General features: G+C 43.6%; 3 protein-coding genes across 7 annotated transcripts in view; 1 reads left to right on the top strand and 2 right to left on the bottom strand.

Annotated features, from left to right (window-relative positions):
- Positions 1–10,945, bottom strand: part of FANCM (FA complementation group M) — a 105,213-nt gene extending 94,268 nt beyond the window's left edge. For 2 of the 4 annotated variants that reach the window (XM_075614373.1, XM_075614374.1), the window contains exons 1-4: positions 9,971–10,945; positions 9,212–9,384; positions 8,067–8,144; positions 5,161–5,319 (exon numbers count right to left, since the gene is read on the bottom strand). In XM_075614373.1, coding sequence (XP_075470488.1) covers positions 5,161–5,319; positions 8,067–8,144; positions 9,212–9,384; positions 9,971–10,727 — 1,167 coding nt within the window. In that variant the 5' untranslated portion in view covers positions 10,728–10,945. The remainder of the gene's footprint in view (positions 1–5,160; positions 5,320–8,066; positions 8,145–9,211; positions 9,385–9,970) is intronic. The other 2 variants (XM_075614371.1, XM_075614372.1) reach the window with 1 other exon arrangement.
- A 1,102-nt stretch (positions 10,946–12,047) lies between these two features.
- Positions 12,048–17,407, top strand: FKBP3 (FKBP prolyl isomerase 3). The gene is made up of 7 exons (XM_075614369.1): positions 12,048–12,196; positions 13,506–13,607; positions 13,874–13,978; positions 14,889–15,024; positions 15,264–15,331; positions 15,554–15,651; positions 17,267–17,407. The coding sequence occupies exons 1-7, from the start codon at positions 12,086–12,088 to the stop codon at positions 17,319–17,321; spliced, it is 675 nt and encodes a 224-aa protein (XP_075470484.1). The 5' UTR covers positions 12,048–12,085; the 3' UTR covers positions 17,322–17,407.
- Positions 17,408–22,925: 5,518 nt separating this feature from the next.
- On the bottom strand, positions 22,926–27,135 carry LOC142502820 (ubiquitin-like FUBI-ribosomal protein eS30 fusion protein). 2 transcript variants are annotated; one of them, XM_075614367.1, is made up of 5 exons: positions 26,979–27,135; positions 25,989–26,070; positions 24,748–24,892; positions 23,985–24,040; positions 22,926–23,236 (listed from the first exon to the last, which is right to left on the bottom strand). In XM_075614367.1, the coding sequence occupies exons 2-5, from the start codon at positions 26,061–26,063 to the stop codon at positions 23,108–23,110; spliced, it is 405 nt and encodes a 134-aa protein (XP_075470482.1). In that variant the 5' UTR covers positions 26,064–26,070; positions 26,979–27,135; the 3' UTR covers positions 22,926–23,107. The 2 variants fall into 2 exon arrangements, with proteins under 2 accessions (XP_075470482.1, XP_075470483.1); XM_075614368.1 differs by having other exon boundaries at positions 26,983–27,135.
- Positions 27,136–27,173: the final 38 nt, after the last annotated feature.

The following is a 27,173-nucleotide window of genomic DNA, read 5'->3' as shown; positions in this document are numbered from 1 at the left end:
CCACGTAATCTTCCGATAATGTTTTAGCTTTTCCGTTGGCCTTCAGATCCCGCACCCATAGAGTCTCCCACTGGATCCCAAAAACTTGTACCAGGGGTTCCAGAGACGTCGTGGGACCACTGATGAGCTCCAGGGGACCACCTGGTTCAGGTAATATCTAAAACTAATGTATACCTGGAATTACAGATTGAAAGAATACAAAAATGATGGGTACACGGCCCTACAATCATCTCGAAAAAGTCCTATTGGCGACCGAAACATCGTTGATCTCACAGCAATACATTTGCACTTGTTATGCAAGACGAGAGAGCTGGCTTCTTGTTCTTTGTCTACAAATATTGCCTGTTCACCCTGCATTTGCGCTGCTTAAATATGTGCTGACCCGCATGTTCCTGTATGTGTGCTAGATCTATAAATCGCTCTTGGATGGATCACATATCATGCAACCAAGATACGAGAACACATTAAATTTAAAAAATAAAATAAAAATCTTAGTTGTTTAATATTGTCCCAGATAGCAAAGTGCAATACTTTCATAAAAAATAAATACAACATAGTATTGCCCTCTGTTCCCTACATACACGGAAGGATGGATGGATGTCCCAAATTAGCAAGACTATTCACAGCTGGATTTTTCAGGACTGAATGTTAGAGGTGCACATCATCACTGACCAGTCCAACCTTCCCTCCGAGTCTAGCATAAAACAACCCGCATAAGAGTATATGTAAAGAAAAAAAGACCGTGCACGACCTCTCAGTGTAATAATGTATAAATATAAGTATTCAAAGTAAGATGGTATAATATGCACGTACAGCAAACATGAATTCGTTAGGCAGGGCATGTTTAGGGTACATGTTACCGCTTAGTTGTTTAAATGAATCCACTTGGTATATATCAGCTGTTCCCACGGATTCCCTCTCCGGTCACTGCAGAGCTTCTTGTATCAGGCGGAATGGAGCTCCGGTGAAAGCACTCAGCACTGGAACACGTCTGCACGATGGTAGACTCACGGACGTGGATTGGAGGCACTTCAGACAAGCGGCAGTCCATGCAACGGTCCGGCAATACGACGGAACAATTTTTGCTACCCTAAACTGCTGGCTCTGGGGTGAGGTCCCACGATACGAGCTATGGCGCCATTTAGCAGTACGCCGACATCACAGAGTTGCGGCGTACTAGACGACCAACTCGCGCTGACTCAGACAATGTACCGAAGGCTAACCGGACAAGCTCCAGCAGTAGAGGGGATATTAACAGTTGCCAAATACAGTATCAATAACTCCTATAACTATATTTATACATTATTACACTATTAGAGGTTGTGCGCTGTCTCTTTGTTTACATGTAATCTTTATGGTGTTGAGCCATCCACCTTGACGAGCAGCAGACCTTCTCTTCTTAAAAGGTTTCAACGTTTTTTATTCCTTGGTGCACTATTTTTGGTTAATTCACTGTGTCTTTATCCTAATTAACACACACACACACACACACAATAGGTGCTGATAGGCTGTAGGTGCTTGTCCCATATGGATAATATAGACATACGTTACCATTCCGAGGTCTGGTAAAGCAAGAGACAGCACACAATTGAGTGCTGTCTCTTGCTTTACCAGACCTCGGACCGGATAGAGATATAGAGATATAGATTTCTATTACATATACATATTTATTTTTTTTACACACACTAGTCACATTACCACAAGATAATTTTTACAATTTGTGCGCAGATTTTTCTTTTTTATAACCATAAGAGTATATATATTTTATGAAACTATATCCGCCAAGGAATTGAAACAAGGGTAACATGTATTTAGCAACAAAAAATCTTGACTGGGAATAAATTATTGAAAAAAGGGAAAATTTATGGAGAGAAAATATCAAGGAGTAAGTGCCAACTACCAGCTTAGGCCGCGCTAATAGTGCGGTCGACAAGTGACGTCACGCTTTGGTTGCTGGAAAAATGAAATTGACTTCCAGCTATTGCGCTGTCGCGTCGCTTCCACTATAAGCGCACGCGACAGCGGCAATGCATTTGTTTTGCCGCGATGGCGGTGGCGCTATAAGCGCAGCCTTAGTGTAATCAGTGAAAGAAACACTAAATGTTATTGCCCCGAGTACACACACGATATGAAGGTTGTGTATGTGTGCACACACACACACACACCACGCACACCTGACATGCAGCACTAAAGGTCAAAAGTAACTCATTCACCCGCTCGTCCGCACACATCTCTTCCCCCCCCCCATCACAACCACCCCCAAAAAAGAAAACCACTGTCCCATCTTCTGTCAACGAGGCAGCAAGGGTCAACATTAACCAGCCTGAGTCTTCTCAACTGTGCCCCACAATGCCTTGCGCCCGAGCCCCACAATGCCTTGCGCTTAAAAGATGCGAAGCTACAGCGGCAGATGCCAGGCATTGTGAGTCCACATATTTCCCTCGCCGGGTCAGAATTTCAGAAGACTGATCTGAAGCAGGGATATCCTGAAAACCTGACCCGTTAGTGGCCCTTGAGGACTGGAGTAGCGCACCCCTGATGTAGACGCAATAACAGCTTAATAATCTATAATGGAGACATTAGACCCCAGGTGCAAGTGCACCAAATCACAGCTCCACGCCCATTAAGGCTACGCTTATGGTACCTGCGTGCCCTCCTGCAGCCCCATCGATCTGTGCACTTGGCTACAAGAGATTGGGAGGCGATCGGAAGTGATGCGGGGGCGTGTCGAACGGTCACGAAGCTGGTTCGCCCTCATTGGCTGAACCAACTCGCGTGACGCTGACGTCACGAGACTGCAGCCTGAAAAAAGACACATTGACTTGTCTCACCAAACTGCAGCAGCGTCGACACGCTACATCGCCGCCAGTACTATGCTACCTGCAATAGACAAGCATAGAAGAGTCCCGAACGTGCGCGCGCACGTAGCGCCGCCGCCACCATGAGCGAAGCCCAAGGGTCGCAATATGTTTCTGCAAAGAACTACTCGTCGAAATCAGTTTGAGGACATTTACAGTAGCAGCAATCACAATGCCCTCCGAGAAAAGTCCTCCAGCAGGTGTAAGAACATGTGAGCCGCCGGATATTATCATAACAGTGAAGACACTTTGCCAAGTACACACTGATACACAACACCATCTCTGCTTATGTTGTATCAGCAATATCATCACACACTTTGCAGGGATACATAATATTACATTGAAAACAACTGAACTTATGTTGTGTGCAGTATTTCAGAAATTCAAAAGGCAAATCCAAATAGTGAATAACTGGGAAAGCAGTATTTTCTCCGGAAATCCCTGTGCTGGGCTGTCATGTTTGGAAATATTAAATACGGCTTTCAATCGCTTGGCGAGGACTGTTAAGGATAAAATGACATCACCTGATACACCACCATGGGGGGGGATTCACTGAAGATCAATATAATATGTAATGGCAGAGCATGCAAATGAGGAATGAATGGATAATTAGTTATTCATATACCAGTCACTAAACTCCGATACCTGGCAAAATTGGGCTACTGCCAAAATAATCCCAATGTTATCCCCTATCCCGGGATGGCATTAAGTCTATCTTGTGTATGTATACCAGGGCCATTATAGACTAGATTAGCCAATCTATAATAGATGATAATTAATAATCAATAAAAATAATAATAATCAATAATTAATAATAAATGTAAGGGATTAATATATTAATAAGTTCAACAAGTCTAAATGGTTAACCCATAACTAGCTAGTCCCTTGGAGTACTAAAAGGTCTACACTGAGGCGCATATTCACTAAAGGGTTCTAAGTTTTAGCATGTCCTAACTCAATGACTGAGCCACCTGTGCTGAAGCAGGGATATCCTGAAAACCTGACCTGTAGTTGGTCCTTGAGGACTAGAATTGGTCTCCCCTATCCTATCTGAATACGGGCCTAAGGGGTAAATTCTGTATACTCCAAAGCTGCTATCTGTGCCATCTTCATCAACCACTATTAAAGTCAATGGGGATTTTTGTCCGAAATCGTCCGAATGGTCACTTTGGAGAATATTGAAATGAACCCTAAGAGGTTAATAACCCTCATGAAGAAAACAGAGATATCCCAGACCCTCAAGAAATTGCATCGCTAGCGCTGATTAACACAGATCTCTATGACTTAACATTTCATTTTACACCTAGCTTTATGAACGCCGATTTAAGGCAATTTCTGTGTATGTACATGAGACAAAATACAGTAACCCATTTATGAATCCTAATTCTAACTTAATACAGCAGTAACTCTAAATATTAATCGCCACAACCCTATTCTTTCTAATGGCAAACTTAAACGCAGCAATAAAATCCACCTTTAGGGCCTCTAGCTCCGTGTGTTGTGCAGGCTTTTAGAACAAGCATTGTTGCAGGTCTCAGGCAGAAGTATAAACGGTTAAAAGGTTTCCACGGTCACATTTTAAAGTCTGCTTCCTTACAAACAATAATGAGACTAGTGATGCAATCTTGGCACTGATCATTTACAGCGGCACTGCCACCAACTGGATTACTGTAAGATATCCAGGCAGGTAAATAGCACTAGCAGAAAGTTGCAGGCCTGAGGCCAACTACAGGTTCCCAATCTGATGTTGGTCTGGCCACAGCACCTTGTATTGTTTGTTGGAATACTGGACGCTTGTGGCTGTAAATCTTCGGAGCCTGTAACCCCAACATATGCTTCAGATGGGCAGATATTGTGGGAGCAATCTATTCACTTATACCAGAAATGCAGTACTGTACAATACTCGGCAAACAACCTATAACACATTCTATAACTATACAGTCCGATCACCCAACCAGGCCTATTCCTACAAGTCACGTGCCAAGCAGACGAGTGAAAAAGCTTTTTCAAATGTAATTTACATTTAAATCAATCCCGTAAGCATCTACTTACATTAAAGACATCACAGATTTTGGCACCAAGGAGAATTACAGCAGATTTTCTGGCAGATGCAAGTACATGATTAGTTTATACAACTTATTAAATGTAAAGGATCTTCCAAGGTTTTAAAGCTCTCCTACGGTGAGGCTTAGATTGCCTTTGGATCAGAAGCCGGACTAGATCAGAGCTTCAGTAAAACCAAACTCGTGCGGGCTTCGAAATAAATGAAATGCTGAAGCATGGACAACCGTGAAGATCTCACCTGTAGGTAAGACTTCTGCACAGCTTCGAGTTCATCGCCAAGTGGCACCACCAACTTCTCCAGCTGCCTGACATGGGAGTAAGGCTGGATGTCCGGGGAGTCCTCGGAGCGCAGCTCTATCTGTGCAATCAGCAGATTGGACACCACATGCTGAACGGACTGAAACGCACAAAAAAAACAATCTCAGGTCACAAGCGGCAAAGTTTCACCTTTAGTAAATAAAAGCAGAGACTTGTGCCTATGCCACGGGCACCATCACCTGCAAGGTCCGATGGCCAGTCTTTTCCTCCCCGCCCACATTTTATACATCAGTTCACATAGAAATGGATAAGCGATCTACACCACAGGACAAACCTAACCTGGCTATACTCCCGTCTGTAATAAAGCCTCAGACACTGTTCACTTGCCGGTTTTCTTTAATATTTAGGCAATCCTAAGAAGCTTTGAATTGCTTTACTGCATTAAATGGCTCCACTTCTGCCGTGATGCTGTTTACGTTAAAAAGAGCACAAAAAAAAAAGCTGTGTGTGCTGTGCACGCGCATAGTAAGTGAAACTTCTTTGACTTTTGTCACAGAAATTGACTTATAATGCGCGTGCTCGGCACACATGTGTCAGTCAGTGTATGTGTCAGTCAGATAGTATGTATGTGTGTCAGTCAGATAGTATGTATGTGTGTCAGTCAGAGAGTATGTATGTGTGTCAGTCAGAGAGTATGTATGTGTGTCAGTCAGAGAGTATGTATGTGTGTCAGTCAGAGAGTATGTATGTGTGTCAGTCAGAGAGTATGTATGTGTGTCAGTCAGAGTGTATGTATGTGTGTTTGTGTATGTATGTGTGTCAGTCAGAGAGTATGTATGTGTCAGTCATTGTGTGTATGTGTGTCAGTCAGTGTGTGCATGTGTGTCAGTCAGTGTGTCAGTGTGTGCATGTGTGTCAGTCAGTGTGTGCATGTGTGTCAGTCAGTGCGTGCATGTGTGTCAGTCAGTGCGTGCATGTGTGTCAGTCAGTGCGTGCATGTGTGTCAGTCAGTGCGTGCATGTGTGTCAGTCAGTGTGCATGCGTATGTGTGTCAGTCAGTGTGTGTGTGTCAGTCAGTGTGTGTGTGTATGTGTGTCAGTTAGTGTGTGTGTCAGTCAGTGTGTGTGTATGTCTGTGTGTGTGTGTGTGTGTGTTTGTATGTGTGTCAGTCAGTGTGTGTGTGTGTGTGTGTGTCAATCAGTGTGTGTGTGTGTGTGTGTGTGTGTGTATGTGTGTCAGTCAGTGTGTGTGTGTATGTGTCAGTCAGTGTGTGTGTATGTGTGTCAGTCAGTGTGTGTGTATGTGTGTCAGTCAGTCAGTGTGTCAGTGTGTCAGTGTGTCAGTGTGTGTGTGTATATGTATATGTGTGTGTCTGTCAGTGTATGTGTGTCTCTCTTTCTGTGTCCTGCCCCCTCTCTCCTGACTCCCCCCACCCCAGGCAGGCAGAGCTGCGGACCCGCGGCGGCTCTGCCTGAGTCTCTCCTCCTCCCCACCCCCGGCGAGACGCGGCCGCACCGGGCCCGGCGTATGTGAGGGGCAGATACCTTAATAAAGCCCCCCCCCCTCCGGAAGTACTGCGTGGGCAGAGGCGATGGAGGCAGTGTCGGCGGGGGAAGGGGGGCAGCGCGTCATCGTCAGCGGGAGCTGGCTTCGAGGGGAGCGCTGCAGCGATCCCCTTCTGATGGTGCTGTGGGGAACGCAGCGCACTCAACCCTCCCCCCCCCCCCCCGTTCCATGCCTCGGCCGGGGGAGGTCAGCAGGGAGTGGCGGCAATTAAATTTTGAGGGGGAGCGGCGCCGGCGGCATGTCAGCGGGTGGGGGGAGCAGTGCTCGTTAGGAGCTGCGGCGGCGAGTAAATGTTGAGCAGGTGGGGGGGACCGTTTGGGGGGGAACAAAGATGGTTAGGAGCGGCGCCGGCGGCTATCGCATATGATTTGCCAGAACACAGCCTGGCCTCAACTGCCAGCACTGTGACGTCACATCCGTTTAATTTTCTATCCCCACAATCCATTTTTGTCCCATTAGGAATGAGGTGCCACTAAAGAAGTTTCACTTCAAAAAATCCGAGGTGGGAAGCAAGGGGTGTCCGGAGTTAAGTCGGTTAAATTTCAGCTCCAGGAACCCCCTGCTTCCCGAGATCCTTACCGGATAAGCTCGTGCCGGTATCTCCTGCACGTTTAAATGTCCCGCATCACCCAAGCCAATAGAAATCCGCGACAGATTACATTGTGGCTTCCTACTGGCCCGCGTAGAATGGGACATTTAAACCGCCATATTGCTTGTCCAGCCAGGGTTACTACGAGCATGACCTATGCAGGTATCTCGTGAAGCAGGGGGTTCCCGGAAGTGACATTAATGGGGTTCAGTTCTGTAGACTCCCCATTTCCCACCTAGATTTAAAAAAAAAAAAAAAAAACCATATCCCTAGTCACCTTTAACTTTGTGTCCCAACAAAATAAATCTTGGCAGAAATCTCGCTTTTATCCCTCATAAACAGCCTTAACCTGCCAACCCTCTCCTCTCTCTCTCTCTCTTATTAACTCCTTGGCTGCCACAAGGGAACACAGCTTTTCGATGTGTTGCAGTCCTCTCTAGCAGGCAAGGAGACAATACAATAAAACATGTGGGATCCTCTGGTTAATCAGAGTATCTTTCCTAAAAGAAGTGTCACTAAAATGTAGCTCCTAGATGTGATGTGCATAAGAGGCAGACTAAAAAAAAGGTGCGCGTTGTGGGAGGGTAATACAGAGCAAGTGACTCATTATGTCCAAGGCGGAGATACTCCATGAGAATATCCGGCAGGGAAAGACAGCCCACTCCAGTGTGCTGGAAGGAGCCTTGTAGCATAACGCTGTTTAGTTAACCCGGGCCTTTATCTTTGCTTACCTTGGCGTCACTGCCTGGCGTTGCACTCAAAGCTAAAATCCGAAACTGCGTTGTGTAGTTGCTCAACTCTCGCACAACCTAAAAAATAAAAAAAACACACATCCACCAAAAATATGTACATAAAAATAGAAAAGAATGATTAATGATGACTTTTTACAAAAAGGTCAAGACATCTTAAACCTTCAATCAGGAAAGGAGTCAAACATGTACAGTACATCTGATAATGGTTAGGTGCCAATATTCCGTGCCGACTACACCAATGTCGCTGAGATCAAGACACCCAGAGACCTATATTTCCTGGACACAGAGGACCCAGGAACCTGCCAGAGACTGACATGGAGGGCCACCTGCTTAATGTACCTCCTGAGACTTTGGGGTGATAGGCTGGTAATGGGAATATCCCTCCAGTCCTGCAGATAGGGTTTGGGGAAGTAAGTTATCCCTTACAAAAGGGATAGGGGTTTGTTATTTTGTTTTTCCTAGATAAAAGGAACAGGCGCAATAAAGCCAAGATATCATTTCACCCAAATCGGTCTCCATTATATGTACCTCTGGACACATCTCTTACACTGCCGTATTACACAGCTTTTCAGGCCGCCTGGGTTACAGAAGTGCGGACAATAGAAAGAGGTGATCTGGCACACAATCAATGAAGCACTATAATGTCACCTGCCGGTGCCCACAGACCAAGCCCCCCTATAATGTCATCCTACCAGGTCCCCAAGTGGTATCAGGTTAAAGAGAATAGTCCAGGCACACGGTTTTATCACAAAGTAGAACATTTAATCCAGCATAAATCCAACGTTTCGGCTGCACACAGGCAGCCTTTGTCAAGGTGGGAGCTCAGAAGTGCAGAAGCAGCAAACCTACCCACAGACGGCTCTTTTGAAAGTAATGTTTCTAATTCGAATTAAAAGGACACTAAAAAAATATATGCATTCCTATAGCATTTTGAAAATGGTATACAGGTGTTGCTTCGAATTCAATATTCTTCTAGAAGTAACACCATTCAAAACGGGTTTAGAGATGGCCCGTGAAACCTCATAAGGGAATGTCTACGGAAAGACTTCAGCCTTTGGCAACTGCATGGTATGTAACACTCCAGAGCCTACCTCTATGGAAAGGGGATACAAGTTGTGACTTACCTGGCAGTAGGCATGGTTACCCAGAGCTTTATGGGCTTCATCAATGACCAGGCATTTGATTTCGGAAGCAGGACAGGCGCCGCGAGAGAGGTCATTTACCATGACCTGTGGCGTTAGGAAGAAAACCCGACACTTGAGCCAGATCTCTTTGCGATTCTGAGCCTGAGTGCTCCCTGCCAAAACAGTGAATTTGTGTTAGAGACCATACCTTAAAGGAGCAATTCAAGGGGGGGTTTGTTTATAACACAGATTTGAAGCGGGGGGTTTCCGGAGATTAACCCTAATTTCGGCTCCAGGGACCCCCTGCTTCCCCAGATACAGACCTCCAAAGGGGGTTCCCGGTATCTCAGCAAAGTTTAAAGCTCCCGCGTTAAGCGGGCCCAATAGGAAGCCGAACCTGATTACGTCATGGCTTCCTATTGGTGCACAGGGCGCGGGAGCTTTAAAACGCTGCCATTACATGAACACTACGGAGGTATCTCGGGAAGGAGGGGGTCCCCAGAGATGACATTAATGGGGTTCAACTTCGGAGACCCCCTGCTTCAACCCTATGTTAGGAGAAAAACAAAAGAAGAAAAAGGCGGACGTGCAATGCATTGCAGCCAAGAGATCACAGGGTCAGTCCTACCCAGAGAGTAAAAAGAAACCCACATTCTTTATAATGAAAGTATGACAGAGGACTCAGATGTTAGAACTACTCTGCGCTTGTAAATAAGCAGCAGTGGTACCTGTCACCATCATGCTTTGACCTTTTAATACCTGTCATCTCTGCCATGTGTCTCTGAGGGATTCCCATGACTCTGAAACAGGCTTCAATCTGCTGGGCTACCAGTGGCTTGGTGGGAGCCATGAAGACGATCTTGCCCGAAGGGTACCAGCGGTAGAAGTTGTACATCACCACAGCAGCGATGAAAGTCTTGCCCAACCCAGTGGGCAGGCACACCAGGGTGTTGTGAAGTAGGGCAGTGTAAGCAATGTTGAACTGGTAGTTTCGCACAGGCAAGTTGGTTGGATAGATCCACACGTGCCCCGCAGACAGGTCAAAGCCGGGCAGGTTTTGGACATGGGTGGCTGGGAGATCATGGACACACGTGACCGTGGGATCATGCCCAGGGTCACGGGTGGCCAAGGGATTGTACCCATCTTCAGGAAGGGTTTGGACATGGGTGGAAGATGGATCGTGGTGCAGATCCCATAGCTGTCCATGGAATGGCGTGGTGTCTAGCCCATGACTCCCAGTGAGACGTGCGTTCTGTGGCACCCGGGTGACCGCTTCATTTAAACTCTTCTCGGCCTCATAGACTGCAACCAGCAGCACATCATCATCATCATCATCAGTTGGTGGAGGCTGCCTGGCAGGCACTGGAGCTGGGTGGAGGCCCCCCCGGGACACAGACTCCCCCCGCCCACCAGTGTTTACTTTGCCTCTGGTGGGCTTGGACTCCTTGGGTTTCCTGGTGTGGGGGGCGATGCAGGACCCCCACGTCTGGAAGAGGGTCTTCTGTTTCCCGCTCATACCGGAGGGGTTAGCACCGGGGCACCCGCCGGCAGAGCCGCCCCCAGCCTGGCCGGCTGTCAGCAGCACACGCGAGACCTGAGCGCCATGAGGGGAGCCCACACTCTCCCCACGCGTGTATATGCACTGACCGGGCTAGCGCGTTCACATCACACCAACTGCTTACTTCCGCTGGGCTCTGGATGGAGCGCTTTCACATTACCAGAAGTGACGCTCCTGCGTTCCAAATGTCAGCTGCGCATGGCCCGCATGGCGGAGGGGGCAGAGGGGGCGGGGCAGAGCAGTGACCGCAGGGCTGGGCGAGACATACTACAGCATTATTACTGTAACATATACCGCAGCATTATTACTGTAACGTATACTGCAGCATAATTACTGTAATGTATACTGCAGCATTATTACTGTAACATATACCGCAGCATTATTACTGTAACGTATACTGCAGCATAATTACTGTAATGTATACTGCAGCATTATTACTGTAACATATACTGCAGCATTATTACTGTAACATATACTGCAGCATTATTACTGTAACATACTACAGCATTATTCCTGTAACAAATACTGCAGCACTATTACTTTCTACAGCATTATTACTGTAACATATACTGCAGCATTGTTACTGTAACTTATACAGTGTTCATATTAGTAATTATATTATATTTAAATTGTATATTACTTTATATTATTACTATCCACGGAGATTATTTAGTTTAATTCTCATGTAACCTAAAAGTTTAATGCTGGTTTGTAATGCCTAACACACAGTACTGTACATACAGGTTAGTGCGTGAAATACTACACCAGATTAGTTTGCTGGCACTTGTGCGCCCAATTTATTTTAAATAGCTGAAGGAATACTCTTTATTTACTTAATTTCGGTTTAAAATATATCATTTATTTTTCAAACATACAAATTCAGCCGAGGCCTGGCAGCCGCGTGATGTATCTGCCTGTGTGATTTGGGCAAGCTGCAATGTGCGTGACATAGAAAAGAAAAATGAAATGGGAATGTGACTTTAAACAAAGAAAAATTCCTCTTATGTGAATACGTCTGTTTAATGTCATCATTTTATTTTAATTATATCTGTGCAACGTCATGAAACGCAGAATGCACATACTGCCGCCTGCTGTGTAATATGTAAAACATAATCACACATACACACAGCTCTTATTTCACTGCTTAATAACAGGGCAGCACGTTTCCTGAACGCGTTCAAAACATGTGAGCTGTTGCCCAGATCTAAGATGGCCACTTTGCACTCAGTCACGTGGTTAACACTTCCGCACCGTGCATTTTGTAAATCACATTCCTGAATAAAGCTTTTACCAAAGAGAAAAAAAAGCGCAGAGACATGGCGGCCCCCAGCGCGCCCGCACGCGAGTGGAGTGAGCAGCAGCTGCAAAGTGACGATCTGCCCAAGAAAGACATCATCAAGTTCCTGCAGGACCACGGCTCGGACCCGGTGAGATCCCCGCGCGGTGCGCACCGTGGCGCAGGGAGCCGCCCGGTGCAACCCGGGCATATGGCGGATGGGTGTGGCACCGGGAGCCGCCCGGTGCAGCCTGAGGCGCACATGGCGGGGCTGTGTCGGGCGGTGCGGTAATCCGGTACCACCCTCTGCTTGTCATTAATTATTCAATTAGCAGTGATGTTAATGCTTCACATCGCATATCAAATTCCTTTTTGTGGGAGTTCAAAATAAAGGGTGTTGGCATAGGAGAGATTTTTTTTTTAGGTGCACAGGGTCTATTGTTTTGGCTTTGTGCACAGGGTCTATTGTTTTGGCTTTGTGCACAGGGTCTATTGTTTCGTGCAAGCCTGCGAGATGTTGACTATGCTATGTTCAATCCCATTTAGAGCCTGTGCTGGACCCGGATGCAGCGCTGTTTTAAGATCTTCATAGGCCTTAGAAACTTGCGTTCGTAGGCCCCACGCCTCGTGCGCAATGCAGTTGCGTGAACTAATGCTTAGTGGGCTCTACCCGTTTGGGATGCATGTGCAGTGCAATTTTTTTTCTATTGCTGGATGCTACCTTAATTGCATTTTAAAGTATTCACAACTACACAAGTTACTGATAACACGAAATACAGTGCAAATGTTATGTTAACCACTGATTTAATTATGTATTGTTAAATTGTAACTAATGTATAATTAGAATATTCACTCATAATTGCTCTACGCATAAGTAATATACCTACCACTTAAAGTTTCATTTTAGTATTGTTTACAGGATATTTTTGTATTTTAAGCAAACTTTTACTCTATATAGTTGTATAATTTAATTTTAAGATACCTTTTATCTTTATTTAGCCGTAAGTTAATCGTTGTGATTTTACAGTTCCTTTTCCTATTTTCAGATCAATAGATTTTTTTTTTCTCAACTTTTTTTTGTAGGCCATAGGCACACTGCCTAATGAATACAATGGCCCTACCCTGATGTGCCACAAATATAGTGGCACTTGCTACTTTTATTCATTACCCTAATCTGTTTAGGTGACTGCATGGAAAACTGTGACCCCAATTCATTATACTGTGAGGGCATCTCCCCTTGCTGTGGAAAATTTAATCTCCATTCAATTAAATAGAGCTTGACTTCCACATTGAAGACCGCTTCACATAATATTGAATAGGGACCATTGGAATACAATTGTAATGCACTTTCCAATTAAAATGTGCTTTGTACATACTAAGCAGCCTTGTAATAAACGTGATAATTGTACTGTCCTCGATTGTCTATTTGCACCTACTCAACTATCTCTTCTGATTCGTAGTTTCTTTCAGAACATAAATTACTTGGAAACATAAAGAATGTAGCCAAAACTGCAAAGAAAGATCAGCTGGTAACTGCGTACAATAAGCTATTTGAGAGTAAGGTATGTGCAGAATGTTTATCGTACATGCAATGGTTTAATTTATAATAGAACATGTGCTAGATTATTTCTAAACAGTTCTGCTTTCATTATTTATCCTTGCGTCATATGGGAATAAACCTTGTTTACACAGCGTGCAATACACATTGTTTATCTAGCAATAGATAGGACGTAATGTTGATTACCATTGGATCCCATCTGGTTACCAAGGTACCTGCAATGTGAGGGTTTGTAGTGGTCACATGTTTTCTGTTCTATTTTATCCTCAGCGTTTCAGAGGCACTGAAAGTGTAGATGCCGTGGCAGACAAAGTGAAGGACGTGAAAATAACCGAGAAGGCCAAGGAAACCAAGCCAGAAGAGATAGTCGACGAGGTATGTTAAAGCTCCGGGTGGATTTGAAAGGAGCTGGCACTTGATCTTCACCTGTGCTCTCTTCTCAGACCATCGTATTTTTATGTTATTGCTTGACTGCTTCTTATCCCACTCCTGGAAAGCACCCACTGTTCTTTGAAGATAGTCATGGTCGCTGTGTTCTCCCTGGCAAACCGATGTCACTTCTTTATTTAAAGGAAGGCGACAGCAACGCAGTTTGCACTTCTGAAACTAGGACAGGATAAGACGTCGGCCCATATTTATCAAGCGCCAGTACAGCTTAGCGCACCCGATCAGTCGACTCCCATTCAAGTAAATGAGTTCACGTCCGATCGCGTGAGCTAACCCGTTCCGACACGTGACAAATCTGCTCCCTTATATCTCAACGCCACGGTTTCAGGTATACCTTTTTCTATCTGGTGCACACTTATTGTGCTATAGCTCCATGTATTCTAATGTCGTATGTGAAGCATTGCATAATGTACACGGGTTTTTGTTTATATTCAAAATGTATTATTTAAGTATGCATATTCCAAACAAAGAAATGTAATATTAGCTGTATTGAAACCACAAGGTGGAAATAATCAAAATAAGGAGAAGCCAAAGGGCTATTGAACAATTGGTTGGATTCACAATGCCTGCAAACTAATCCAGTTTTAGGATAGTTCTTTTTATCCCTTTAGTATTTCCTACATTAGGAAATAAAATGTACGTGAAGGCTGCACTACATAACACATGCAAAACATAGTGGTTTACTAGTTGAGCAACAAACATTGATGCCGCCCTAATAAATTAGTTAACTAAAACAGGCTTTTTAACACCACCATGTGAGCAATAAGTACCATCTGATTTGCTTAAGTACCAATCTTCTGCTGGTGGTTGTTCAGTAAGGTTTGTTTCCATTCTCCAGGGTCCCCCGAAATACGCCAAGTGGATTCTGAGGAAGGGAGACAAAGCTCACTATCCAAAGAAAGGCGACACAGTTCACTGCTGGTACACAGGAAGCTTGGTGGATGGAACAGTGTTTGACTCCAACATCCAGACAAGTGAGGACACTGGGTTTTTTTTTGTTATTTTTTTTCGTACTTCTAATATTTGTTTGATGTAAGAATGTCGTAGAATTATTCTGTGTGATAATAAAGCTAGTGGGGGAAATATCCTGTCACTTTATGGCTAACGGGGGTGAGGGGTGTGTGTGTCTAAGAACTTTACTTCTGTGACATTTGCTAATGTCCCATGTTAGTAAAATATTCAAATATGACATTTGTTAATTGCTTTTTGACAGGTGCAAAGAAGAAGAAAGCTACTAAACCCTTGAGTTTTAAAGTTGGTCTTGGAAAAGTAATCAGAGGGGTGAGTGAAAGAAACCCGGAGGGCAGTTGTAGATCAGGGTGTGCAGTGTCTCTTCCCTGGTTGGGTTGGAAGTATGTTGTGTGCTGGGAAGGGAATGGCTGCAGGGAAGCCTCTCCGGTTATTGCTTGGGTCGCACCCACAACGGTGTATGCAAGAATACTAATGAGACGCCAAACCTGTTTAACACTTGTTTTAGAATTCAATGTGTGTTCTGTCATTCAGTGGGATGAAGCGCTTCTGACTATGACTAAAGGTGAAAAGGCCAAGCTTGAAATCGAGTCAGACTGGGCATACGGAAAAAAAGGTCAACCAGACGCCAAGTATCCTTTCTACCAATGTGTACCTTCTGGAAGGCATTGGGATTTCTGAGTCCCGCATGGCTGTAACCTGCCCTCTGCCGCGTTTGCTACTGGTCAGGGCTGTAATGCATTGTATTATGGGGAAATACTGTAATTTTGTCTTTTTTTTTTTTTTTTTTAAGCCATTGCCTAGATCAGGGGCGGCACTAGTATTTGGTTACAAGGTGTACAGCCATTCAAGATTGTAACAATGTAGTGAAGCTAGTATTATTAAAATATAGGTCCCGGTATTTGTGTCTAGGTCAGGGGTGACCAACTGCAGTCCTCAAGGGCCACCAACAGGTCAGGTTTTAAGGGTATCCCTGCTTCAGCACAGGTTGCTCAGTCAATGACTGACACCTGTGCTAAAGATGGGTGGAGTTGGCCACCCATGTCCTAAAATCATCAAGCTCTGATCCAGCATTAATGGAGTGGGGTTAGACCACATTGGAGCACGATGAATCGGTCACCTATGTGTTTAATCCATAAAGCGCAAAACCATCATTTCCTCGGAAGGAAAAATGTCAGCCAGGCTGTTCTACCTTCCCCCCAGAAATGGCTTGCAGACTTCATCATTTATTTATAATGCGTCGACATTCTGTAGCGCTATAAAATAGGGTTGGTGAACAAAAAAAAACCTATAAACCTTACAATCCTATGAGGAAGGGTAATGGGGAACGGGGATAAGACGCAGTGTTTGGGATAGCTGTTATTTGAAAGAGTTGATGTTGAGGTAGAGCGGTGGGAGCAGGTAAAGTGTGAAGATAGATGCTTCAATAGACCCTTCCATAGAAATTGGGCCCATATTCAATATAATGCATTGATCACCATGCATGTGACCTCACTATATAGGGGAGTTAGAACACACAAAGGTGGAGAACATGGTGTTGTGCTGTAGTGCTCTCCAGCCCTTGTAGGTGCAAAACATTCCACAAATATGTTACATGGATTTGTTCTTGGTAAGAGAGTATTTATTTTTAATTTGCACTTCAAAATACTTTTTAGTGTGAAATTGTATCTGGCAGCATGAAAGGTCTGAGGCATTTCCCTTTCTTTGAATAACTCCCTTTTCTGTAATGTTGCTGCAATGAACAGGATACCCCTTCCTCCTCCACATCCCAAGCGCTATCCCTGTGCCCGGCTTGGTCTCGCGACGGGGATGGTGCCATAGAGCGCTGAAGGCCTGTAGCTCAGGAGTGGAAAACATTGGGCCCCGGTTTAGAGTTTAGATGTAATTGCAGAAATAGCAGTGACATTAACTTTAGTTCTGCGCCATCACTATTTATGGAGTTAGGCACTACAGTCGTTAGCAGGGGATCTTAAAATATGATATCTTCAGTTAGCGCCATTGGCAATGCGTAATTTCAATGTCTCAGAATCATACATCTCTTCGTGATAATTTATATATGTGTACCTTTTGCGCTTAATTATCCCAGCTTCAGCACAGGAGGCTCTGAGCCACCTGTGCTGAAGCTGGGATATCCTCAAAACCTGACCTGTTGGGGGCTTTCGGACTGGAGATGAGCCCCCCAGGTCTAAGTTGTGAATGATCACTGTGAAGCCCAAAACCTAACCGTTTCCCTTGACTCTAGCACAGAATTCCCCCTAACGCTAAGCTGATCTTTGAAGTGGAGCTGGTGGATATTGAATGAGGACAAATGAGTGCAATGTTTTATCCTAGAACCATATAGAAACGATGTCACAGAAAAACTTTTGTTTAATAAAACTGTTAAAACAATTTGTGTTTTGTGGTCATTATTTAGATTATATTGGCAAAAAATGGATTTTAGGAATGCATTGCTGGGGGGAGGGGAGAGGGCACATTTACTAGTCTGAACGTGACACGCAAGCTTTCCAATGGCTTCACTGTGAGTGGTGTACTTTATTATACATTCATTCTAAGGAGTTAAACTTTATCAAGACCTGGTCAAAGGTCTTTCATACCTGACCCCTCTCTCAATAGTAACCCTAGGAAAGGTTCCGTTAAATATATACATATAAAGGCGCATGCTCTCTAGTGTGAATCTGTTGCATACATTTATAAATCTTGTAAATTCCATTATTCGTACACATTTATTAAATAGATTCACACTGGAGCATGCCCTTCTCTCTGCATTTTAGATCCATATGGATCTGGTTGATTCCATCTGAAGCTGCTACGGTTTCACCATATCCTTTTGAATGATATCTTGCGTTGGATGATTTCCTAAACGTTAAATATCTTTTATTTGGGGAGGAAATTACAAATGTTGCCGTTATTTGCAAGGTCCCACGAGTCATGTAACTTGGCTTATTATTATTTTTTTGTAGAACAAACCTAGCTTAAAATATATATTACAAATGTGACTAGTTTTCCCCCAAAAATTGTAAATAAATTGGCACAAATTAGTTTTTGCAAAATTTAAAAAACTGCAGAATTACATACCCCAAAACATTGCACAAATTGTGAATTAAAAAAAGAAAAGTATGAGTAGCCAAATATTGTTTACATTTCAATAATCCTGACCATCTCAATGGCTTCAACTAAAAATGATTAGTTCTCTTGAAGAAACTAAAGTGACACATTTGTAGTTGAATTCCAGAAGAGTAATATGTATCCTGTTGTCTATAAGATTGATATCTTTATTTGTGTTTGAAGAATTGATGTATAAGACCTTGTTTCATCAAGGGTGTTTTTTTTTGTTTTGTTTTTTTAAAGGAATTCTGATATAAAATATCTAATTTTAGATCTTCAATAAAAGTTGTCTATCTTTCCCCCTAAAATGGTAGAATTAAGAGGTACGATCGCCTGAACTTTTCCCACTGGGAAACATTTCAATGTTGCCTCTTTTTTCCCTTGGAAATAGACTGACTAATTTGTTTAGTATCGGATGATATTATTTAAGTAATAATCCCTGAAGAACAGTGCATTATTGGCCAGTAATGCCCTGTTCTGAGGGGATTATTACTATTATTGGCTAAATGTAGGCTTATTTCATAAATAATAGACACTTTTGTATAGTTATATAGATTTTTTTTTATTAAAATAAAATGGTAAATACATGAAATCACCTCTATATACTCTTACACTGCAGCTATCTCTATATCCACACACTGCCGCCCCCTCTGTGTACGTACACACAGCACACCACACACAACACAGTGCCTCTACACACGAGCTCTAGACACACAACACAGCACCTCCTCTACACAGCACCTCTACACACACACACCGCAGCAGCTCTACACACACACACACCGCAGCAGCTCTACACACACAAACTGCTGCTACACCCATAAACACTGCTACTGACACACACTGGAGCTCTATACACACACACACACACACACATCAGCTCTACACTCACACAAACTGCTGCTACACATACAACAGCACAACACACACACTATAGCCACAATAAAAAAATGCAGCCACTTACTAAACTTTGCACTCTTCCCCCCCCAGCTCTACACACAACACAGCACCTCTACACCCCCCCCCCCCACCCCTCTCACACACACACAACACTGCACCTCTATACACAACACACTTCTTTGCAGTCTCCCCTCCCCCCCCCCCCCCCCAATTCAACTGAATCTGCCCAGAAAATCTGTCAGCTCAGGAGGGGGAGGAGTCAAACCGTGGCTGATACTTTTTGACCAATCCCCTGCCATGTCTCAGAGCTTTTACTTAATTCAAACCAATCCCCTGCCCTGTCTCAGCTGTTCTGAAAGCTGATTGGCTGGAAATAAACAGATTGAAAACTGCATTTTGTAAGCTGCTGAAATTCCGGGCATTACTGATTGGATAATGCCAGGAATTTTAACCAGAGAGCAGGGTTTTCTATATATATATTTTTTTTTTTTAAGTGCTGCTTGGATTCCCTCTTTAATGTATGTTTCACATTACAAGGATTAATTCTTATAAGAAACCTTGTTTTCTTCAAAACAGTATGGGGAGTGGGGTTGAATGTTAAAATGACATTTTTAAAGAAGAAAATATTAGGTTTTCCATGTAGCTGCTGCCCTTGAAACGTCTGATTTATTTTCCTTGCTTGAAGTGAAAAAACCTTAACCTGCATGTAACTCTCCTTGCGCAGCGCTAAAGGAGTTCACACCGGTGTTGACTATATCAGGGCTGCCGACAGAGGGGAGAAAGCCGGTTCAGGTGTCCCGGGCCCGGTCCTCTCATTGTCACTGGACCCGGCTCTCCCCCATCTGGTACTCTAGTCCTGGGCTCTGGGAAACCTGTCTGCAGCCCTGGACTATATACATGGATGTGCTCAGTCTCTCATACCTCGTCAGGTTGCTGGGTTGGTGCAGGCTGGGTATGGATATATAGCTGGACCAATGTTGGGCGCCAGGAACATTTATAGTACAAGCAAGAGCATTGACAGCCATTGATGATGCTCTTCACATAAAAACATTCTTCCGTTACACACAAACTGAGGACATTACTGGGTTTGTACATCAATGCTTCTTCAATAGGTAACTCACTCTTCTTGCTCTATGGCATACTTAGAGTTGTTTCTTCTAACATTAACTACAGTATATTGACCATCTCCCGTATAGCATCTGTAAGATTTTCATTAATATTCATATTTATTATATTGTAATTAGGTTTGGTTGGAAATATGGTAACAGATGCCATACATTAATTATTCTGCTTACCAAATATGCTTTATATATAACAGGCTAAGTCACACGTAAGTACTTATTCTGACAGTAGAAAAATGTTCTGTAAATCTTATTACATAGGAGAGATAAGGTCAGAGTTACTGTATAGTTGGGTTGTCTGGGGAAGGGCCAGCGAGTGACAGACAGGTGCTATTGACAACTGATGGTACGCTGCAGTAATCATTTCTCTAATATAAGTTTATTTCCTGGTATTGAGGATGGAAAGGTATGACATCATACTGGATTGTTCTGGGAGACACATGGTAATACCATATTCAGTCATAATAGTAGGAAGAACTGACTAAGGGATATTCTCTGGATACATATTGGCAGGTTTAGCTAGGAAAGGAAGCCAGATTAACATCAAGAGAAAAGATAGAACCGATTCCACCCAGGAAAAAATAATAATATGCAAATCTCTTTGGAAAGGACATAACTTAATTGATGTCATCACCATTTATCTACTATTCCTGAATGTAAGTAATATCATCGGAATAAAAAAATTTGTGTGCTAAAACTGGAATGCATAATTATATTATGCTGCTGTCAAATATACAAAAGACATAGTACATTTTACAGCGTCCGTTATATATTTCAACTGGGCTCCTTCTGGGATTAGCCCGTTGTCTTAATGAGATCAGGATCCCAGTGCTACATATCGTGTACCTCTTCTAGGCACACTGGGTGTGAGTTAGCTGCGGACCTCCTGGTTTGGCCAATCCGAATATGCCACAGGGTTACTACGTGGAGAACCCCATTGGGGCATACGCTTCCTCTTGGTGAATCTAGAGTTATCTAAATACATTACTACGGACGTCAACAGGATAGGGCACATTCCCCAACTACAAAACATGGACAGGACAATATTAATATACGTATCCAGGATGCTGAATTAGCTGGGTGATACAGCAATAATGGGCACCAGGATCTTTATTCATTCAACAGCAGCTTTATTGGTTACATCCATAAACACTGGGAACTTGGTATAGACATAACTGTATTCTCCCTGACACTGTCTGAAGCTACTTCCCTAGCATCTCGGCCCGATAGGGAGGTGCTGAGGCTTGAATCCATTGGCTACCTACGTATCACTCTTCTGGGTGATTTAGGTAGCACTATTCCATATGAGCCTGGTCCTAATCTTATGCCAGGGGTAAGACTCCCTCTGTTGGGCACTGCATTTCACCTTGTAGTGAGGTCCGCTATGAACCGTGTGATGGGGCTGGTCCCACTATGCATCAGGACTACGGTCTGTTGCATTCCCTCCGTGCATAGGCTCCCTCCGTGAACCTCCAACATTGAAGGGAGCCAGAGCCATCTCTATGGGATGCTACCTAAACAGGGTACTGTCCCTCACTATAAACCAATAACGGGATCATTATCCTTATATGAACATTGTAACGGTAAGGGTAGATTTGGCTGCTTTTAATAAAGGTTAAGACCGCCATTACCCCTACCTGTCAATAATGTATTTATTTGTGCATGTACAGTTCATGGTACCCATCCTGTATATGTATACTGTGCACACATTGTGTGATCATATTTTGTAGCTTGGTTCCAGCTCTTTGGTATCCAGGGGGTTAACCGTGTGCTTAATGTTTTACATGTGCTGTCCTGTGTGTGGAAGATGGGAATACAAGTATCCAATCACCATACAAAAGGAGATCCTGGGACATTGTCAAGCTAGGCAGGGATGTGGACTCAGGTGTGGGGAAAAGTGGATCCTCACAAGGGTGGGGGGGGCTATTGTTCGGCCTAGATACAGAGTCGCCTATCCCTTCGGTAGGTATTGTGAGGATCAGGGTAACTGTTGTTTGGACCGTGCTTGGTAGGCTTGATACCCATTGGTCCCTTCAAATGCCCTGCTTAACTTAAGCCTACACCTGTGGGTGGTGCTGGAAATCCAGTAACCTCTCTTGCTCAGGATTGGTCTCATACAGTTGAGCCCTCGCCCACTGATTGATTGGACCCCCAAATGCCACTCAGGCATTGGCCGACCCTCCGTCCAGGTGGATGGAGACTGAGGGATGAGGAGGACCCCGGCTTTGGTTGCAGAGTACTCAGAGAGGCAACATGGACCCTTTAAATATCCAAAGTTATCCAAGTGTGTTAGAGACTTGTGAATGAGTTTTAAAACTACTGGTTAGTAGCGTACAAGGCAGGACTGCCTATACTACCGAGAACAGCGGTGCAAGTTTCGGAACAGGCATCGGGGTAAACGTCTGGACAGATGTCCCCACAACTAAAACTTTAGGTTGTTACCCTAGTTTGTGTGCATTTGATGTATTGGTGATTTGTGGAAACTTTCCAATAAATTAACTTTTATTCAACTCTGCGTTCCTGGTATCCCGAGAAACATTTACACTATTCAGTGAGTTCCCTTTATTTCACCTCCTCCTGGGATCTGGCTTCCAGAAGTATCTCCATCTCTCTTGACATCACTGTCTCCAGGAAGAAGAGGGTTGGGCTTAACAACTGCAAGTCACCCCTGCATCATGTAATTATAATCTCAAAATGGGGGTGGAGGGGTTATACTAACAGACATGGCACTCCTATAAATGAATTGCAAAAAAAATGAAAAAATGAAATAAAGCTAGTAATTGCCAAGATTTAATTTTTTATTTAGAAAGTTAAACATTTTGCAACATTAAGAAAGCTCATTTTTAATGCAACATTAAGAAAAAACATTTTTAACATCTGTTCATTTATAGTGCAGCAGAAACCACAATTCCTTTGCGGAAGATGGGAGACGTGCAGATGAGAACCAGACTTCCCGCTCAGTTTAGGCAGAGTTTGAGTTGGGGCCTTTCTTCTTCCCAAAAGTTGGAACCACATTCACAAACCTGCGGTTATACTGCATGCGCCTCTTGGCTCGGCCGGTTCGCTTTTTTTTCTTTTCTTGCTTTGCCACCTTAAAAGCAAGTTCCCCCACACAGAATTACATTTGACATCAGTAGGGAAATATCATTTCAATTAAAAAAAAAATCCTAACAAACTGGACACAAGTCCCTTTGTCTAAAATAATAAAATTAAAAAAAATTAAAAATGAATAATGTAGGCCAGGGGTTGCCAACTCCAGGGCCACCAACAGGTCAGGTTCAGGATATCCCTGCTTAAGCACAGGTGGCTCAGTCTTTGACTTGGCCTCTAATTAAGCCAGCTGTGCTGAAGCTGGGATATCCTGAAAGCCTGACCTGTTGGTGGCCCTGAATTGGAGTTGGCCACCCCTGAAGTAGAGTAAAAAAAGTCAATTGCATTTTAAAGCAGCAACCTCACTCAAAGACAGAGTTTAACTCCACTTAGCATCTTGCACCCTGAGCAGGTTCTGTGTAAAAGAGGGGAGAACTTCATTTTAACCTCCCGGATACTTATCTTTAAACAAACCATCAGATTTTTTTTTGCTTTAAAAACAATGTTGAGAAAGAGCAACAAAGTAAAATCCCCAATAAAGGCTGCTATAGCGGACTGCTGCGTTAAAGTGTCACAGTCTAACTTTACTTTTATTGGAGCGGAGCCATCCAGTACCGCAGGAAAAGACCAGAGCTATGGGAGATTCAGAGATCACAAGAAGGGCCCGAATGCTCTGCTCAGAACCAGGACTCCTTTAGAGAAAGAGCAGCTTTAAGGCAGTGTCCATCGCTAGAAATAGACGTACTCACCTTTGGTGTCTGACCTCGGACTTTCCCAGCTCGAGCCAGAGAGCCGTGCACTTTACCTGCACCGTGACAAAGAAAAAGGTTTGGTTTCTAGGCCTTTTGTGAAAATGACATACTTTGTGAAGCTTGGATTACGCTATGAAACCAAAGTGAATATGAAGTTAATCATGCTGAGAATTTCTGAGTGGTCTTGAAACAGGTTAGAGGAAAAAAAAAAAAAAGATATATATATATATATATATATAAAAAGTTTGTGTATCTATACATACTGTACTATTATACTGCGCCCAATTTGAAGAGATGATAAACCTGTTGAAAAAGGGTTTGTCTTCCTGCGGGTCACAGGTCCAACTAATTCACCCAGAATAATTGGCCTTTGGTATGTCACATAATACCCCCTGCCATTTAAAGCTGCAGTTTACTGCCAACACACACTATTGCCCATCTTTATGATCCTAACCCTTCCCTAAAACCTACCGATCGGCACAATACCCTACGATGCTGCTTCACAACACTCACCCTGTTATGGTATTTATTATGTGGCACGAGCAGTTATGGTACCCCTGGAGGCATCCCTCGGGACCGAAACAGCAGCGATTGCTAGCTTGGAGTAATAAACCTTTTCCCCCTTCATACTTTGTGCAGTGCTGGTAATTGCGATCATAGAAGACTACTGTTTATTTTTCTCCCGAGCACCACGCTGGCCCGGTTTAGGCAACTTACCCAGAGTGTTGCCATTTTGTGTAACACACACACTAATACATACCTCCCAGCAGTCGGCTTGTCACATCCAAAGTGCATTGTTCCCCAATTCCACACTGTGATAGAACAAGCTCATCTTCCAGCGTCACACCGGCATAGGACAGCAGCAGATCTGCTTCCTGGATCCCTTCCAGCTGTGCAATCCGAGTCTGAATTGCAACAAGGATACCATGTGTCAGTTTCTGTTTGGTTAACCCCTCATTTGCCTTCACTACTTCCTCCCTCACAAACCTCAACCACCAAATTACCAGAACCACGGTTTCACAACAGACAACATTTATTTCAGAATGCCGTTTTTTGTTTTACCTGATGGAAGGGGACATCCTGGAAACGCTGTGCATGTTTGTCTGCACTATAAAAGATCACGATTTCAAATGTCTAAATTGGCCCGAATGATCCCACTGCACATTTTGTAAAGTATATTAGGAGGGGCTGTATGTGGGTGCTAGCGCCAGAAAATAGCCGCAACCTCAACCATTAGAACTTAAAAAAAACATGACAAAGTATAGTCTCCCTTTACCGCATGTTGCACCAACAATAGGTTGAGTTTAATGTATTTCTCGTTATTGCAGATATCCTGTGATAATACAATGTTTCAGGGGAACCCCCTTCCTAAGCTTAAGTGTTCACTGTATAGACTACACCTGAGGGGGGGCTTCCCCCCCAAACATTATGCGATCTAAAGATATCTGCAATAAAGAGAAATAAATTAAACAACCTCTGTAACCAAACAGGAAGTCATAGTTCTAGGAAAGAGGTTGATACCCTTTAATAAAAATATAGAACCGATTGGCAGATAAGAACCACAGGTCCCATCTACTCGGTCCATTTTCCCATCTGCTGTGAAACCTTGGCTTTCGTCATGGTTAAAGAAACAACTGCTCATAGAGAACAGTAAGAAAAATAATAGTAGACCGCTGATACCTTTCATTGGACCAACAGACCCGTGACAAGTTACAAGCCTCATTGGGTATGGCAGATATACAGAGACAATACACTATATACATTATTGTAGAGCGATGCAACCAATTACAATGGATATGGAGAGGAAGGGAGACATTATGACAGGGTGTATGCAGGCAGGCTAGTGTGCACATTAACAGAGAAGGACCTGTATTCTCTAATAGTGAGCTAGAGAAACATGAGGCACAGGAATAAGATGTTGAATGGTGTGTAATACATGGAAGAAAAGGCCCAACACTGCTACCCACTGTTCGTCCTCTAGTCTAGATGACAATAACATACCTTTATGCCCAATACAGTATCCAGGTCAGAAACATGTATTGTGTGCAGAGACTGAGCAAGAACAAAGAGCTGCATGTTTGAACTATATAAAAAAGAAAAAAAATTATGACATACATTAAACAAAACAATGGTTTATAAATGTCTTGATTATTGCAAGGTTCAATCACACTGCTTGAGTAACACTAATCTCCATATTTGTATAGAGCAGAGCAGGAGTGGCCAACTCCAGTCCTCAGAGCACGCAATTTTTGCAAATACAATTTTAATTAAACACAAAAGGGGGAAACCAGAGCAAACCAAACTCTAAAAAGATTACTTATAGGTGCCAGATCTGGGCATTTTTTTTATACCCAAATTACCCTAACCCTTAAAAACAGGTCCCTGGAATTAGTTCGCTTTGATCCTAGGAGGGATTTCCCCTTTAAGTGAGAATAGCACAAATTGGACTTAACCACTTTCACATAATGGCTGGGTATATCAGAAAATGTAATTGTGATAGTACAAATATAGCAGACACCCCAATCACACGTGCGACACAATGTGACTAAACAAAAATGTAACCCATTCACTGCCAGGACACGATTGCGGCAATGAAAGGGTTAAAATGTTACCGCTAAAGTTACAGTTCACCTGGAACCAATACCGGCATACAACCGGACACACAAAACTGGGCTCGTCAACAAGCAGCTCGCAAACCAAACGCAGGCCCCAAAATGTACTGGATGTGGCCCTCGGACTGGGCTTCCGCTCATTTCATACTAGTTGCTTAGGCAGCCAGATGCAATTTGTCAGATGTATGTGTGTATATATCTATATATAGATATATACACACATATATATATATATATATATACACATTCAGACGTTATGAGTGAAACTGTTGAAATATTAATTTTCAGTCTTTAACTGCACTTAGAATTACTATAAGTTTGTGGCCCTCGAACGGGGTCTCCCTGTATTCCTGGCACATGCATAGGGTGGGAAGTTTACCTACAGTCCTCGGGCAACCGGGATCCTCGTGTCACTGTTCAGGAAACACACCCGGTCTGTAACACACAAGATAGGAAGGGATGCGTTGGGCGTGTGTGCAGCTTTATACTGTCCTGGCCCTGCCCCTCCCCCTGTAGCACACACACAGCCTGCAACTCCCCCTCCCCCCGTAACACACACACACACACCCTGCAA

Source organism: Ascaphus truei, chromosome 9, assembly GCF_040206685.1.
Source record: "Ascaphus truei isolate aAscTru1 chromosome 9, aAscTru1.hap1, whole genome shotgun sequence".
In the NCBI taxonomy this organism is placed as follows: domain Eukaryota; kingdom Metazoa; phylum Chordata; class Amphibia; order Anura; family Ascaphidae; genus Ascaphus; species Ascaphus truei.
This window is presented reverse-complemented; position numbering and strand designations above follow the sequence as displayed.

Coding starts and splice junctions, on each gene's coding strand:
- FKBP3 (XM_075614369.1), top strand. CDS start 12,086: ATGGCGGCCCCCAGCGCGCCCGCACGCGAGTGGAGTGAGCAGCAGCTG. Junction 13,979..14,888: donor CAGAAGAGATAGTCGACGAG/GTATGTTAAAGC, acceptor TCCATTCTCCAG/GGTCCCCCGAAATACGCCAA. Junction 15,025..15,263: donor TGACTCCAACATCCAGACAA/GTGAGGACACTG, acceptor GCTTTTTGACAG/GTGCAAAGAAGAAGAAAGCT.
- LOC142502820 (XM_075614367.1), bottom strand. CDS start 26,063: ATGCAGCTCTTTGTTCTTGCTCAGTCTCTGCACACAATACATGTTTCT. Junction 24,041..24,747: donor GACAAGCCGACTGCTGGGAG/GTATGTATTAGT, acceptor GTCACGGTGCAG/GTAAAGTGCACGGCTCTCTG. Junction 23,237..23,984: donor TCCGAGGTCAGACACCAAAG/GTGAGTACGTCT, acceptor CTTGCTTTTAAG/GTGGCAAAGCAAGAAAAGAA.